The sequence below is a fragment of the Caenorhabditis briggsae genome (assembly GCF_000004555.2).
Source record: "Caenorhabditis briggsae complete genome, chrV, whole genome shotgun sequence".
Taxonomy (NCBI): domain Eukaryota; kingdom Metazoa; phylum Nematoda; class Chromadorea; order Rhabditida; family Rhabditidae; genus Caenorhabditis; species Caenorhabditis briggsae.
In genome coordinates, this window is record NC_013488.2 from 6,799,184 (window position 1) to 6,815,712 (window position 16,529).

Here is a 16,529-nt window from a genome sequence, read left to right on the forward strand (position 1 = left end):
CAGGCAAATTCCGAAACTGATAAGCGTAAAACAAGAGGAAGAGCAGAACAACATAAAAACAGTCCAATGGCTAAAAAACTGCTGGTCACCTATGATCCCTGTGAGTTAACTAGTTAGAAATATCTCAATCGGACCCAATTTTTTTATCTTAATTGTTTTGTTATTCCACTTTCTTCTTATGACACCACCATACCAATTTGACTGGGTAGATCCAAAATTATAGGTTTTTTTTGAAAATTCTGATGTCTGAAAATTTTTTTCTCAATTTTGATTATTTTCCTATTGAAAATGGAAAAAAGCAGTTATGAAGAGTCAATTGAAAATGTGCAAAATGTTTTGATGTAAGTTCAGAAAATTGAGAGAAGTGGAATTCTTGAAATTCCAGGGCTTGCAAAGAATTAGGGTTTTCCAGTTGGAAGACTGAAATTCCGAAATTTCAGAAACTTAAAAATTAGGAAACTCATCAACTTTCAAAATTTGTGATCATAACTTTTTCTTTCCAGGCGTCTCGAAAACAAAACATTCCTCATTCATTTCGTCCTCAACCTTTTATCAATCGTTATCAACTTCTTCCATCTTATCGTTCTCACCCAAAAAACTATGCGAACATCTTCTATAAATATCCTAATGAGCGGAATCGCAATTTGTGATATTTTTACAATGTTCACATGGGTTTATAAATATTTGAGTTTGGCAGATTTGGAATACCCCGAGTGGTAGTTTTTGGAAAACTTTTAAAAATATTAAAGGTATTTTTTCAGCATCACAGCAACTTCTTTGATTAAAATTTACACGGACGTCACTTCCTGGTCTTCTCAGTACCACTTCAGACGGACTACGTGTTGGCTGGTAATTGTAATGGCAAGTATCCGTTATGTAATTATGAGCAGAATCTCTGACGTGAGGTAAATTTTCGAAAAAATCGTCTTAAAATTCTTCAAATACAATTTTCAGACATTGTAAATGGGCGGATCCAAAAATGGGATATATTCTAATAGTAATCGTATTTGGAGCTAGTGGAGTTCTAACGGTGATATGGCAATGGGAATGTCAGGTTGTCGAAAATCGTAACTATTCGCTTGTGGCAAAGTATGACAAATTTTTGAAATTAATTTTTGAAAGGAAAATTACTTTCCAGCTGTGCCGAGCATCAAGACATAAACGGTAACTACAAGTTTTCTGTAACTTTGAGACCATTTGCAAATCTTGGGCATTATGTGATAGTAAGGACATATTTTATATTGGATGCTACACTGTCAAATGTGAGTGTCGATTTACTTTTTTTCAAGTTTCATAAGTTGAAAGTTTTCTTGAATTTCATAATTTATACTTTTCAACTTCATTCAGTTTACCGCAAACACTATAGAGCGCCACACAAGTCGTTCACTTTAAGCTCATATAATTCATTTCCTATAAAAGATATCAAAAAGTGGCCAATTGGCAAAATGTTTATCGTAATTTCATAAAATTTTGCCAATTTACCGCTTTTTGATATCTCTCACAGGATGAGTTGACTCAAGTTGGGAGTTAGGATGGCGTTCTATTAGAGTGTTTACGGTGCATTTAAAATTTACAGTTCATCCCATGCATCGCATTTCCAACTCTGACTTTTCTTCTTTTTCGTCAAATTCAAAAAATTAATGAGACTCGAGAAACCATTCGAAGAAATAGTACAACAACTGAAGACAATGAAGAAAAGTATGTGCTCAGTGTAAAATTGATCGTTTTCATAACAATCAATTTTTTCATTGCCGAAGCTCCGATCGGAACAATTGCAATTCTGAAAACTTTTCTGGAAAGAACTGATAAGTTATTGTAAGTTTCCAATTTAAAAAAATTCTTGTTTTTTTGTCTGGTACTGTATTATTCTGATTCAAAAAACAGGAGCTGTGTAAGCAACGCTGGTGGCCGTGACCGAAGATTCCACAGCGACATTTACTGTAACCTAAGAATATATTTCTGGGAGCATTTTTTTCTTGCTTTTTACTGTTTTAGGTTACGATAGTTGTCGTTGTGGGAATTTCGGCCAAGGCCACCTGTGTTTCTCTTTCACAGCTCCCATGTTTGTAACAGAAAATATAAGTTTCTTCAAAAAGAATTTCAGTCGATTTTCCTCGGACCTCAATGTTTATTTTGTTATTGTGGCAACGTTGAATTCAATATTACACCCGATATCTTGTATTTTTATGTCTAGCCAGTATCGGGAGACATTGAAATCAGTTCTTGGAGGAAAAAGAAAAAGTATAATTTCTGTGCAACCCAGATTGAGCAGTTTTGTGTCTACTCCGGCAATGTGTGTACCAGGATAATACTTGATGATATTATCCGTGAATAATGTTCTTTTTCCAATTTTTTCTTATAGTCTTTGTTTTTCATGTAATTCAAAAGAATAAATAAATACTTTCTATTAAATTGGTATGTAATTTTTTGTCTAGTACGCCCACCGTCACACTTGGAAAAACAGAAAATTTTCAGTGAGAAAAACAAATTACAGAATCTAAACTCAATTTTTTTCGGTAATTTTTTAGTGAGTAACAAAACAATTGTTGTGCTCATTTTTCTTTTTCTCTATTTGGAAGTAAAAATATATGGATTCTGGAATTCATGGCTTTCAGAACTTTTTGAAGTAGGTGTTTCGAAATAGTCGCGAAATGATTAGTTCTAGAAAAATGAAAAATTGATTAGATGATTTGGGACATTTCGCAACTAGTTGGTCTAGAGCGACACGTTCTAGAACCGTTGCGAAATGACCAGTTCTAGAACGCCCGGTTTTGAAATGTACAATCGATTACCGTATTTTCAGCCACATTGCTCATCATCTACACCGGGCAAACTTCATATGCAGTTTCATTTCTGTAATCATCAATATTTTTCATTTTATAATTCTATCAAGAAAATCAATGAGAACCAGCTCCACCAATGTGAAAATGATTGGAATTGCAATTTCCGATATTTCCACAATGCTCAGCACAATTTATAAACATTATTTTCTAGTGGATGTTGAGAGCCCAGAGTGGTATATTTTGAGAATATGTGAAAAACTTCAACAAATTTCATAGTTTCAGTGTCACCGCTTCTGTACGGTACAAGATATACTTGGATCTTTCGGCGGGACATTTCAGGATCATTTCCGACGGTGTAGCTCTTGGTTAGGTGTTCTAATGGCAATTGTTAGACTTTTCGTTATGAAAACGATGCCAAATTCTAGGTTTCATTTATTTTTCAATTATAAGACTTTGAACCTCTGTTTCTAGGTACGGTAACTGGTCAAAACCAAAAACTGGATGTTTTTTCACATTATTGGTTTTTTGTGTCAGCGCAATGTTATCAATATTTTTTGTCTCTAGAAATCAGATTGTGGAAAATAGAGCCTTCCCATTGCCCTTAAAGTGAGGTTTTAGATTGAAATGTTTTGCCAAATTCAATTTCCAGCTGTGCCGAATACCAGGACATCAACTCAAGACCTCTATTTTCTGTAATTTTAACTCCATTATTTTCATCTTCAAATTTCCTTGTTCTACGTATTTTTACCATGTTCGATGCCATTGTGACCAAGGTACTGTAGGTGTCACATTCCTTATTTCGGTGGAAAATAGTCGTTCTTGTAGTCGTGAAAAAAATTCGAAAATTCAATTTCCAGCACTTTTTTGACATGAGGTTTCAAGACAAATTGAAACATTCTGGAAATTCTTTAAACAAAAAAAGTTTATTTAACAAATTTTTCAGTTCATCCCTTGCATTGCATTTCCTTGTCTTACTGTATTTCTGATTCGAGAATTACGAAAATTCCATAATCGAGTTGTTATGAATGGAAGAAAACAAAGTGCCGTTATTGGGGAGAAAAATGATATTACAACGAAATTGATTGTTTTCATGACGTTTGCATTTTTTATCGCTGAAGCTCCATTGGGAACTATTTATTTAGTAAAAGTGTTTTCCGATAGAGATGATGAGATTTTGTAGGTTTTATCATTGGTTTTCTGAATCGATTTTTTTTTCAGCTTATTTTCCGTTGACATTATTATCTATTTTGTAACATTGAACACATTAAACTCAATTTCACATTCAATTTTTTGTATAATTATGTCCAGTCAGTATCGAAACACAGTTCGCGAAATTATGGGAATTCAAAGGAGTGCGAAATTATCAACTGCAAGAAATAAAACCAGTGTAGCTTCTGTACATGGTGTTAAAATGAATTGAATAAAGAATTTCAGACATATTTGAAAGACAGAAAAAAACGAAAAGAAACTCAAAGATTTCAACATCATAAAAATGCAAATATCAGATAGTTCTATGTTCAAACCCCCCAAGAACTTTTAAAAAACCTTTAATTTTTATGTCATAAAAACTAGTAAAAAGTTATGTTTGGTTTTTAAAGGTGGAGAGACAGGAGATTTTACGGGGGATTTTTGAAGCCAGAGTATGCATTCTACCGTAACGGTGTACAACGCTTAATGTCACTCTGCGTACAGCTGTCGTCCTCGCCTTTATGTATGCAATCAGGCGGCAACTTTCTCTTTGCCCGCGTAGCTCAGTCGGTAGCGGCGCCGTACCCTCAATCATCGCCCCCACAAGTTCAACTCCTCGAAGGGCATATTTAAAAGGAATTTCGAGAACATTATTTTTTCATGTCTCCCCATCTTTAATGTCACTCTGCGTACAGCTGTCGTTCTCGCGTTTCGGGCGGCCTAATGAGCCGCGTAGCTCAGTCGGTTGCGGCGCCGCACCCTCAATCCTCGCCTCCACAAGTTCCCCCTGCCTTTGAGGAAAAACTCGAATTTTCTTGAACATCTCGAAGTGCCAGTCAGATAAATTTTTTTCAATTTATTCGTGCTACGTAACACAAAAAGTCATATGATTTTTTTTGAATACCAAAACAGAACAGGTGAAAAAGTTAGTTTCACTGGTCGTGCCGTTTGACTCAGAGGTTTCACCAATTTTGGAATTACAAGTTGGTGTATTTTGTTTCCAAAAAATACTGCTGAAAATGAATCTCACCTTATATTCCAATACAACACTTCTGGAACCACCGAGAACTTTGAAAGAACGTTTTTTTCTTTTAATTTTCGTCATGTTCTCAACTTTTCAATTTTTGGGCAGGCTTTGTGACAAGCGGGTAATTACTAATTTTTAGTTTTAATTTTACAAATTTATTCCAGAAACTTATCTGGAAAACGTTTCCTCATTTCTGTCTTCTTATGACTTTTATCCCTATCACTCATATGGCATTCTTGATTGTCAATACTTTTCGAAATCTTCTTTTTACTAGTAAACTGGGTGTAGACGAAATTCTATGGAGGCTTTTACCAGTTATTATAACCTGTTATCCGATTTTATTTTTTCCACCCGTCCCATTTTGCATAACAATGGTTTATTCCATTTTTCTGAATATTAAGATGGCGCCAGGAAAACATTTATTTGGGCAAAGAGCCACGAAGTAAGATTTTCGAAATTTTGAATTTCTGAATTTCTGAAAATCTGAAATTCCGAATTCTTCTGAGTTCATATATTTTTTCAGGAACAAAATCCTGATTGTCATAATTGCAATTTTTTCGGGAATTTATTATATTCGAAATAACAGAGGCGAACGCTGCCTCGTAATTTCTATCAATTTCGATGACCACCATTCCTTGGTAAGTTTTTTTTTTCCCTCAATTTTTTTAAAACAAAAATGACTTTTCCAGCAACTAGACATGCTAAAATACCTACCGGTTCTCATAACAACTTTGTATTATTCGAGGCGCTTATACTTTTTCAAATCCGCCAAACGGCCCATCAAAGTTTATACCACGGAATACATCAGAATGATTTATATTGCATTGTTTCTTTTGGTTTTTTGTGTGAGTGTGAAAAAGTCAAAAAATGTTCTTACGTCTGATACTGTATGTGTAAAAAATGAGATATTTTCAGGTTTTAACACTTCCACAAATCCTTATATCTTTTCTCACTCACCATACAAATTTTTATTCATATCCCACTCGTTTGTTGGGATTCCAAGAATCGTGCATTTTGAGTTATATGTTCATTTACGCAGTTCCTCTGGCAAAATCCCAACGAGTCATAAAATGGTTTAATAGGATAAATATTCATCCAAATGGTTTTTGAGTAGAAATGATTTTTTCGGAATCGCTGTGTTCCTTCTTTTTCCTTTGAACATTGTTTTTATCAACCTAATTTGTCATCATTGTTGAACTTTACAAAAAATCAAAAACTTGTCTCTTTGTACCCAATCTTCCCATTTTGCCTGACGATTTGTCATCATTTTTCTTTATCATTCCGCATACTGTATAAAAGTATTGCTTCGATCATCACACAATCCAAAAATGATTATTGTTTTACTATTATCGTTATTCATCTTCACGGACTCTTTTAGAATCCTGGTATATTCCCCAGCGTTTGCCGGTAGCCACACAAATTTTATGGCTAGAATTGCGGACACTTTAACGGAATCTGGACATAATGTAACATTTTTTGTGCCGATTTTCGATGAGGCTAGAAGTGATCAATTGGGAGTGAAGCTTACGAAAAATGTCATTGTCATGGAGGTATTAATATTGAAGTATATATTTTCCAGAAGTTTGAGATACAGAAAAGATCACCAGTCCAAACTTTGCTGATTGTACTATTTGCACCATTTCCTTAGTTGATCTCTTTTTGATAATTTTCCAAGGAAACAAGATAAACTGGCTTAACATTAACATTAGGTCCCTATGATTCGAAATTTCAGAAAAGCGAGGAGATGAAACTGGACCCTATCACGGTTGACAACATAACTGCAACTTACTGGCATATCACTGTGAATTCCAAAGGGGGTCATTCACTTTTCGAACCAGTTCACAAGCTAACTGTACAAAGTTGTCGAAGCCTGTTCAGTAATTCTGAACTCCTAGAGACTTTGAGAGCCCATGAATACGATGTTGGAATAGCCGAACCATTAATGACTTGTAGTTTGGCACTTTTTAGACATCTGAAAATAGAAAAAGTGATCCTGGCTAGTTCCTGTCCAAATTATGATTCTGTAATGGCAGCGATGGGTGAGCCAGCTGATACAAGTTACGTGCCTTGTAAGTTTTTCTTCTTGAATGTTCAGTTTCTGATTTTTTCAACTTTCAGCAATATTCTCAGAAGTTTCTGGAGACCGGATGGATTTTGCGGATCGTCTTGAAAACTACGACATGTATAGTTTTATGATTGAACGATACAGTCAAATGTATGATGATGAAGCAAAGGTGTACAGAAGGTTTTTAGGAGAAGACTTTCCAGATTGGAGAGAGTTGATACCTGATGCATCTGTACACTTTACCAATTCCATTCCCTACTTGGACTTTCCAAGACCATCAATTCAAAAAACTATTGACATCGGAGGAATTTCAGTGGATCTTGAAAAAATTCAATCGGAAACGTTGAATGGAGATTTTGACAGGATACTGGACTTGCGAGAGAAAACAATGTTCATTTCATTTGGGACCCTGGCAAAGTCCAGTGAAATGCCCAAAAATTACAAGGAAAATCTGCTGGAAGTTTTCAAATCCGAGCCAAATACAACATTCATATGGAAATACGAGCATGATGATGTCAGATTTGCGGAGAGCTTGGAAAATTTGGAATTAGTAAAATGGGCTCCACAAACAGCACTTTTGAGTGGGTTTATGAATTTCTTGGATTCTGAAATTGTGGAAAATTGCAGATGACAAACGATTAAGTGCATTTTTGAGTCATGGAGGATTGGGAAGTACGATTGAAACGGTCTTTTTAGGAAAACCAACTATTATGGTAATTTAAGAAGAATCAGGAACTTAAAAACTGATAACAAATCAAAATATTATATCAGAAAAATCTGAAAATATAAAAATTGATATCCAATCAAACATTTGATCCTTAAACTAACTTTTGTCAGGTTCCAATCTTCTTTGATCAATGTCGCAATGCAAACATGTTGAGTCGCCTAGGAACTTCAATAACTCTTCGGAAAACCGATTTGGGAAATTTCGATAAATTAAAGTCATATTTTCATCAAATTTTGCACAATGACAGTTTTCGAAAAAATGCTGAACATGTGGCAGATGTTATACGAAATCAGCCAATCAAGCCAAAACAGTTGGTAGTCAAGTATACGGAATTTGTTGGGAAGTGAGTTTAAAACTTTTGAATTAAAAAATATTTATAATGATTTTCAGCTACGGACCATTCCATCATATGACTCCATACAGCTTAAAAATGCCCTGGATTCAACGATATGGATATGATGTGTTGCTTTTCAAAATCGGAGCAATTCTAGCTCCCGTAGTATTATTGGCGGCTGCTTTCAAACTTTTCCTAAGACGATTTTTTGTTTCAGTTGTCAAAAAGAATAAATAATGAAATGAATTGAACTTTTCTTGATAAAATATGGGAACAAAAACTACCAAAAAAAATTGGTCTCATCAAATATAATTTCTTTTTCTTCTTCTTACACTAATTTCCACATTCAAAGATCAACATTTACCTACAAACTAACGTCGTCTATCAAATCAAAGTATTCTCTCAATGTGAATTCGAATGTTGTGTTTTCTGTCTTGCGTTATCATTTTGATCCTTTGATCTTTCTCTACTATCAAGTACTTTTATATAAAAGGGATTGAAAATTCCTGAAAATACCTAGCAAATGGACTCCTAAAAAAATATATGATATAACACATAACTATGAGTATAACGCAAAATATTTCAAGTTCCAGGACTTCCTGGAAGCGGAAATTCGTTTTTGAAAATCACTGTTTTTGCACTGAAAATGCGATATTTGGTACTGAAACTGATGAAACTGGCCAGCGGATTCTAAAATTTTCAGTGGTGTTTAGATAGGTTATCACTGACCAATCCTAAACATTTCATCAAAATCTGAGGTGACGAGGTGTCGTGGTTCCCTTGTAACAATATTTTCTCCCTTTCGCTTTCACGGTCTCTTTTAAAATACTAGTATATTCTACAGAAAAAATTTGGTCCAGTGGGGGCTGGGCACCACAAACATCACTTTGGTAATTTGACATACAGTACTGGCCAAAAAGGTATTCGCAAATAGTTTTTCGAGCATAACTTTTCTGAAACTTAAGGGATCGATCTGATATTTTAAGACAAAGTTTAAAACGGTAAAAGAAACTGATTCAACAACAAGAATAGTCAAAATTTCAAAAAATTGAAAAAAAATCGAAAAATTCATGAAAATTGCAAAAAACCGGTAAATGGAACTTTGGCTTCTGAGATCTAGGATAGACCGGTAAACGAAAAATAATAATAGAAAATGAATAAAATAGCTTTAGTACTTCGTTGGGAAGCCTTTGGCGTCGATTACCGTTTGACATCTTCTTGGCATCGAGTCGAGAAGGGTGTCGATGACAGACATCGGGATGGCCTGCCAGACATCTTGGAGTTGGTCGAACTTCTGGTTGGCATTCGAGGCACGAACCCCTCTAAGCTGTCTCTCGACATGCTCCCAGAGGTGTTCGATCGGATTCAAGTCCGGAGATTGACTTGGCCAGTCCAGAAGATCCACGTGGCGGCGTCGGAACCACTCCTTGATGTGCTTCGAGGTGTGCTTCGGGTCGTTATCCTGTTGGAAAACGAACGCCCGGCCCACAGTAGACCTTGCCCAGGGTCTCATTGTGTTCTCCAAGATGTCTTCATACACAAAGCGATCCATGATGCTTCTAATTCTTCTCAGCGGGCCGATTGAAAACCCAGAGAAGCAGCCCCAGACCATCACCGATCCACCTCCATGCTTGACGGTTTGGAGCTGGTAGCTGGGATCGAACCGACATCCAACCGGACGGCGAATCCACTTGATACCGTCAGTACCGAACAGATTGAACTTGGATTCGTCGCTGAACACGTGATTAGCCCAATCCTGACGTCCCCAGTGGAGATGAGCTCTGGCCCATGCTACGCGGGCGATTCTGTTCTTCTTGCTGATCGATGGTTTCTTAGCTGGCCGTCGTCCATGGAGTCCAGCATCTTGAAGACGTCTTCTGACGGTTCTCAGGGATGGTGTGACTTCATTTGGAGTCTTCACGACCATCTGAATGTCCGTAGAACTCCTCTGGGGATCCTCTCTTGAAGCTCGGACGATGTTCCGATCCATGTTCTTCGACGTGATACGCGGTCTTCCAGGCGATTTTCGCTCCACCAAGGCTCCCTAAACATTTTTTTCCATAACTATACTATTTTTGAATATTACCTCATCCCGAAACTGCTTCAAGATCTTCTCGATGGCACGTTTAGTAACATTGAACTGCTGCGCCAAGAGGTCCTTGGAACATCCACTTCTGAAGCCGATGACGATGGCTTTACGGATGTCCTGAGAGATGTTTTTTTTTCCGAGGGGTCTGGCCATGTCTGTAAACAGTTTTAAATACATAGGAGCCAAAACCAACATTCTTAGAAACCATAATATCCAAAAATATAAAAATATGAAAAAAGTGAAAAAACGAAAAAATTGAAAAAATTGAAAAAAACAAAAAATTTCTGAAAATGATGCAATTTCCTTGTACGCAATTTGTCGTCACCGTGTACGACATGCACAGTAAAATTTTCAGATCGATCCCTTAAGTTTCAGCAAAGTTACTCTCAAAAAACCGTTTGCGAATACCTTTTTGGCCAGTACTGTACTATAATGATAATTTGAGAAAAGATATGAAAATAAAAAAACTAATATCCAATTGAATATGGGACCTTAAATTAATTTATTGACTTCCTAGATTGGAGAGAGTTGATACCTGATGCATCTGTACATTTTACTAATTCAATTTCCTACTTGGATTTTCCAAGACCATCGATTCAAAAATCTATCGATATTGGAGGAATTTCAGTTGACTTTGAAAAAATTGAATTGGAAAAATCAAGCAGCGAATTTCAAACTATCCTGGGCAAGCGAGACAAAACAATGCTCATTTCATTTGGCTCAATGGTAAAGTCCAGTGAAATGTCTCAAAACTACAAAGAAAATTTGCTGGAAGTATTCCGATCGGAGCCTAATGTCACATTTATCTGGAAATATGAATCTAATGATGTTAGCTTTGCGGAGGGTCTGGAAAATGTGGATTTAGTGAAGTGGGCTCCACAAACAGCACTTCTAAGTGGGGATTATAAATTTGTAAAATTCCAAGAAATGTGAAATTACAGATGACAAGCGATTAAGCGCATTTTTTAGTCATGGAGGTTTGGGAAGTACTATTGAAGCGGCGTTTTTATGAAAACAAACTATTATGGTAATCTAAAACGAGTCAGGAATTTGAAACTGATATCCGAATACACATTTTGGTTTTTAAACTTATTTTTTCAGGTTCCAATATTCTTTGATCAATCTCGCAATGCAAACATGTTGAGTCGTCTTGGAGTTTCAATAACTCTTCAAAAACCGATTTGAGAAATTTCGATAAATTGAAAACGGCTTTCACCAAATTTTGCACAATGACAGTTTTCGAAAAAAAAATGGATTCTGAAATTGTGGAAAATTGCAGATGACAAACGATTAAGTGCATTTTTGAGTCATGGAGGATTGGGAAGTACGATTGAAACGGTCTTTTTAGGAAAACCAACTATTATGGTAATTTAAGAAGAATCAGGAACTTAAAAACTGATAACAAATCAAAATATTATATCAGAAAAATCTGAAAATATAAAAATTGATATCCAATCAAACATTTGATCCTTAACTAACTTTTGTCAGGTTCCAATCTTCTTTGATCAATGTCGCAATGCAAACATGTTGAGTCGCCTAGGAACTTCAATAACTCTTCAAAAACCGATTTGAGAAATTTCGATAAATTGAAAACGGCTTTCACCAAATTTTGCACAATGACAGTTTTCGAAAAAAAATGCTGAGCATGTGGCAGATGTAATACGAAACCAGCCAATCAAGCCAAAAGAGTTGGTAGTCAAGTATACTGAGTTTGTTGGAAAGTGAGTTTCAAACTTTTGAATTAAAAAAAACATTCAAACAAATCAATTTTCAGCTACGGACCATTCCATCATATGACTCCATACAGCTTAAAAATGCCCTGGTTTCAACGATATGGATATGATGTGTTGCTTTTCAAAATTGGATCATTTCTAGCTCCAGTAGTATTATTGGCGGCTATTTTCAAATTGTTCTTACAATTAGAAAGATTTTCTGTTTCAGCTGTCAAAAAGAATAAATAATGAAATAAATTGAACTTTTATTAATAAAATACTGAACAAAAACTACCAATATAAAATTGGTCTCATCAAATATAATTTCTTTTTCTTCTTCTTACACTAATTTCCACATTCAAAGATCAACATTTACCTACAAACTAACAAAGTATTCCCTCAATGTGAATTCGAATTTCGTGTTTTCTGTCAATTGATAGAAATCATTTTGATCCTTTGATCTTTCTCTACTATCAAGTACGTTTGTATAAAAGGGATTGAGAATTCCTGTAAATGTCTAGCAAAATGACTCCTAACAATATTTTTTCACTTCTTGTACTTGTCGCTTTCACGGACTCTTTAAAAATTCTAGTATATTCTCCAGCATTTGCTGGTAGCCACACGAATTTTATGGCTAGAATTGCGGACACTTTAACTGAATCTGGGCATAATGTCACATTTTTTGTACCGATTTTCGATGATAATAGGAGTAACCAATTGGGAGTGAAGCTTACGAAAAATGTAATTAAGATGGAGGTAATCATTCAATGGGACCAATTGAAACCAAAAATCAAACTTTCAGCGAAGCGAAGAGATGAAACTAGACCCTGTCACAATGGACAATGTGACTTCATCCTTCTGGAATATCAATGTTAACTCCAAAGAGGGTCATTCTCTTTTTGATCCAGTTCACAAGCTAACTGTGCAAAGTTGTCGAAGCTTGTTTAGCAATGCTGAACTTCTGGCGACTCTGAGATCTCATGAATACGATGTTGGGATATCCGAACCAATGATGACATGCAGTTTGGCACTTTTTCGACATCTTGGAATTCAAAAAACGATTCTAGCCAGTTCCTGTCCAAATTTTGATGTTGTGATGGCAGCGATGGGTGAACCAGCTGAAACAAGTTATGTGCCTGGGAAGATCCTTACTTGTTACAATCACCAAATTCACGGAATAACAATCACGACATATTCTTTTAGTATGGCTTTTAAAGATTTGAAAGGAAGAAAAAATTCTGAAACAGTGGAAAAGAAAGAAAAAAGTAAAAAAAAGAAAGAAACAGAATGAGAGGGAAAATAACAGCGCCCTTTCTGATCACTCGATTTTTCAGAATTCAGAATAATTTTTAAAATTTCCGAACTTAATTTTATATCTTTCAAATTTCGGAATTTATAAATTTCTGAGATCTTATTCACCGAATATGCCAAAAAATTTCAAAGTTTCAGATTTTCCAACATTTCCGGTTTTCAATTTTCTGAATGTCAAAATTTTCGAAATTTAGAGTTTTCGAATTTTGAAATCTACATTTCCGATTTTCCGAAGTTCCAAAAACTTTTCGACGAGACTGTGTTTCGAAAAGTTGAATTTCTGAATTTCTAATTTTTCAGGTTCTCAAATTCTCGATTCTAAACTTTTTCGAAATTCTATAAATTTTGCAAACAGGGCCGTTTCAGGCCAGCCCGACATTTAGTAAGTATGCAAAAATCTTAATTTTCCGATTCCTTAAAATCTGATATACCAAAATTTGGGTTTTTGAGACATACAGATTGAAACACTTTTCTAGATTTCAAAATTAATATTTTCCTACATCTGATTTTTTAAAATTTACTAATCTCTGAACTTGCGAGTGTCTTACTTTTTCAATTTCCGAATTTTCTTACTTCCGACTTTCCGAATTCTAGGAATTCTGAATAACCAAAATATCGAATTTAGAAATTTCCTAACAGAAAAAATAGTCCCTGAAAAAATGACAAAACCTGTCTATAAGGCAACGGGTACTGTAAGCGGGAGCCAGGAGGCTCAGCCCGGAGGGGCGCAAACCGACTGTTTTTCAAAATTCGAAAATTTCGAAATTCAGAATTTTCGGAGACCAGAAAGTTTAGTAAACCTGACATTTAGTTATCCAAAATTTGAAACTTCAGGAAACCGGGAGTTCACATACTTCGGATTTCAGAACATAAAAAATCTTTTTTCAGTAGTTTGGAAATTTTGAAAATTTGGGAAATCAAATATTCCTCGAAGAAAATTGATAGTATGCAAAACTTTCACAAATTTTGGTGAATTCGGAAACTCGAAAATTTTTTAATTAGAAATGCAATTGTAAGATACAGAAAGCGGAAGCCAGGTGGTTGAGCCCTCGACAGGGGGCGTAAACCGACTGGTTACTGTAAAAATGGAATATTTAAAAAAAACTTGCAGCAATTTACTCGAGTGTGTCTGGAGATAGAATGGATTTTGCTGATCGTCTTGAAAATTATGATATGTACCATTTTATGGTAAAGCGATACGGCCAAGTGTTTGATGATGAAGCAAAGGTGTACAGAAGTTTTCTAGGACAAGACTTCCCAGATTGGAGAGAGTTGATACCTGATGCATCTGTACATTTTACTAATTCAATTTCCTACTTGGATTTTCCAAGACCATCGATTCAAAAAACTATTGATATCGGAGGAATCACCGTGGACGTCGAACAAATCGAATCGCAAAAGCTGAGCAACGAATTCAATGCTATTCTGGACAAGCAAGAGAAAACAATGTTCATTTCATTTGGCTCAATGGCGAAGTCATTTGAAATGCCCCAAAATTACAAGGAAAATTTGCTGGAAGTTTTCAAATCCGAGCCCAATGTCACATTTATCTGGAAATATGAATCTAATAATGTTAGCTTTGCGGAGGGTCTGGACAATTTAGAACTAGTGAAATGGGCTCCACAAACAACACTATTGAGTAGATTCATAAATATCTTAAGTTTTTGAATTATGTGAAATTACAGATGACAAGCGAATGAGTGCATTTTTGAGTCATGGAGGGTTGGGAAGTACGATTGAAACGGTCTTTTTCGGAAAACCAACCATTATGGTAATTTAAGAAGAATCAGGAACTTAAAAACTGATAACAAATCGAAATATTTTTAAGATCCCAATATTCTTTGATCAATTTCGCAATTCCCACATGTTGAGTCGCCTAGGAACGTCAGTAACTCTCCTGAAAACTGATTTGGGAAATTTGGATAAATTGAAATCAGCATTTCACAAAATTTTGCACAATGACAGTTTTCGAAAAAATGCTGGACATGTGGCAGATGTGGTACGGAACCAGCCAATCAAGCCAAAAGAGTTGGTAGTCAAGTATACTGAGTTTGTTGGAAAGTGAGTTTCAAATAATTGAATAAAAATAGAAATCTGAAATAATTTTCAGCCACGGACCATTTCACCATATGACCCCATACAGCTTGAAAATGCCCTGGTTTCAACGACATGGATATGATGTTTTATTGTACAAATCGACGTTTTATCTTCTGCCATCTTTCTTATTTCTTGCGTCATTCAGGAAATTTGTTTTTTCTAGAAATGAAATTCCAGCCAGCCGATAAACTGATTACAAATAAAGCATTTAGATGTAGCCTACGAATGTTTTTAAAGTTAAATTTAGAAAGAAAAATCAGGAACCAGAAGGCGTCAAAATGCAGATGAAAAAGTTGTTTCTTGTTTTTTTTTCATTTTAGCTAGCTAAATTGTCCAAAAATGGAAACCGATATATTCCGATTTCCCAAAGTCAATGAATCTCTTCGTGTACAAAGTTCAACAATGCCAATTAATGAATCTATAGATTTTATGTGCTTTTACACACTATTTAGTGTAATCTTGTTCCTAGATTTAGTAATTAGGAAGAAAAACATTATCACCAATTTTTTCCCTCATTTCTATAAATTATCTCTGATTACTGTACCATTTGATTTGATCCTAGTTTTGTGTATAAAATATGATATTTTTCTTCAGTTTATGCATTTGAATATTCAAGCTTTATACATTATCGTTTTTATATTTTCATATGTAAATGTGATATCATTTTTTGTGCTTCCAACATTTCCATATTCCATGAGCATGACGTATTCTATTTTTCTGAATATAAACATTGATTCGAATTCTAGATTTTGCCTCTTTCGAGGATCTAAAACAAAAATTTTGGGTGTAATTGTGTTCCTAATTTATTTTCTCGACTTGGCACGTCATATTTCAGACATGCTGAAATTTCCAGAAATTCATGTGAATAATCTGGAAATTCACAAACAATGTTTACATTTTAGTTTCAATCTGAAAGATGGGCGTGTGATCAATTTAGATAAAATCCGATTTTTCACAGTTTCTATCACAATTTTGGGATTTTTCAAAAAATTATTTACGGTACAATTCCAAAATCATACTTTGGGAATTTCTGAATACGCTCAAATGGTGCACATTGGCATGTATCTTTTAGTGTTTTGGGTTTGTGGAAAATTGGTTTTTTTAATTTAAAAAAATTATATGTTCAGACAAATTCAATTTTATACATAATTTTGTTCAATCTGGACAAGTTGTCTCAAAAATATGAGGAATGTGTT

The 16,529-nt window shown here is 35.0% G+C and overlaps 3 protein-coding genes across 3 annotated transcripts; all 3 read left to right on the forward strand.

Moving 5' to 3' along the window:
* Window positions 1–288: 288 nt before the first annotated feature.
* Window positions 289–6,108, forward strand: CBG06542 (the record flags this gene model as incomplete). Its single annotated transcript, XM_045237196.1, has 15 exons — window positions 289–341; window positions 504–716; window positions 762–905; window positions 955–1,089; window positions 1,139–1,262; window positions 1,577–1,815; window positions 2,105–2,293; window positions 2,804–3,016; window positions 3,255–3,389; window positions 3,433–3,556; window positions 3,727–3,959; window positions 4,002–4,179; window positions 5,163–5,372; window positions 5,688–5,843; window positions 5,914–6,108. 15 exons carry the CDS (start codon window positions 289–291, stop codon window positions 6,106–6,108), a joined length of 2,541 nt encoding a protein of 846 aa, XP_045093241.1.
* Window positions 6,109–6,326: 218 nt separating this feature from the next.
* Window positions 6,327–12,174, forward strand: CBG06545 (the record flags this gene model as incomplete). The annotated part of the gene is made up of 8 exons (XM_002647425.2): window positions 6,327–6,548; window positions 6,731–7,067; window positions 7,117–7,644; window positions 7,691–7,776; window positions 7,901–8,133; window positions 8,181–8,334; window positions 11,837–11,934; window positions 11,988–12,174. 8 exons carry the CDS (start codon window positions 6,327–6,329, stop codon window positions 12,172–12,174), a joined length of 1,845 nt encoding a protein of 614 aa, XP_002647471.2.
* A 276-nt stretch (window positions 12,175–12,450) lies between these two features.
* Window positions 12,451–15,521, forward strand: CBG06546 (the record flags this gene model as incomplete). The annotated part of the gene is made up of 6 exons (XM_045237197.1): window positions 12,451–12,681; window positions 12,728–13,127; window positions 14,348–14,875; window positions 14,922–15,007; window positions 15,065–15,297; window positions 15,347–15,521. 6 exons carry the CDS (start codon window positions 12,451–12,453, stop codon window positions 15,519–15,521), a joined length of 1,653 nt encoding a protein of 550 aa, XP_045093242.1.
* Between the last annotated feature and the right edge of the window lie 1,008 nt (window positions 15,522–16,529).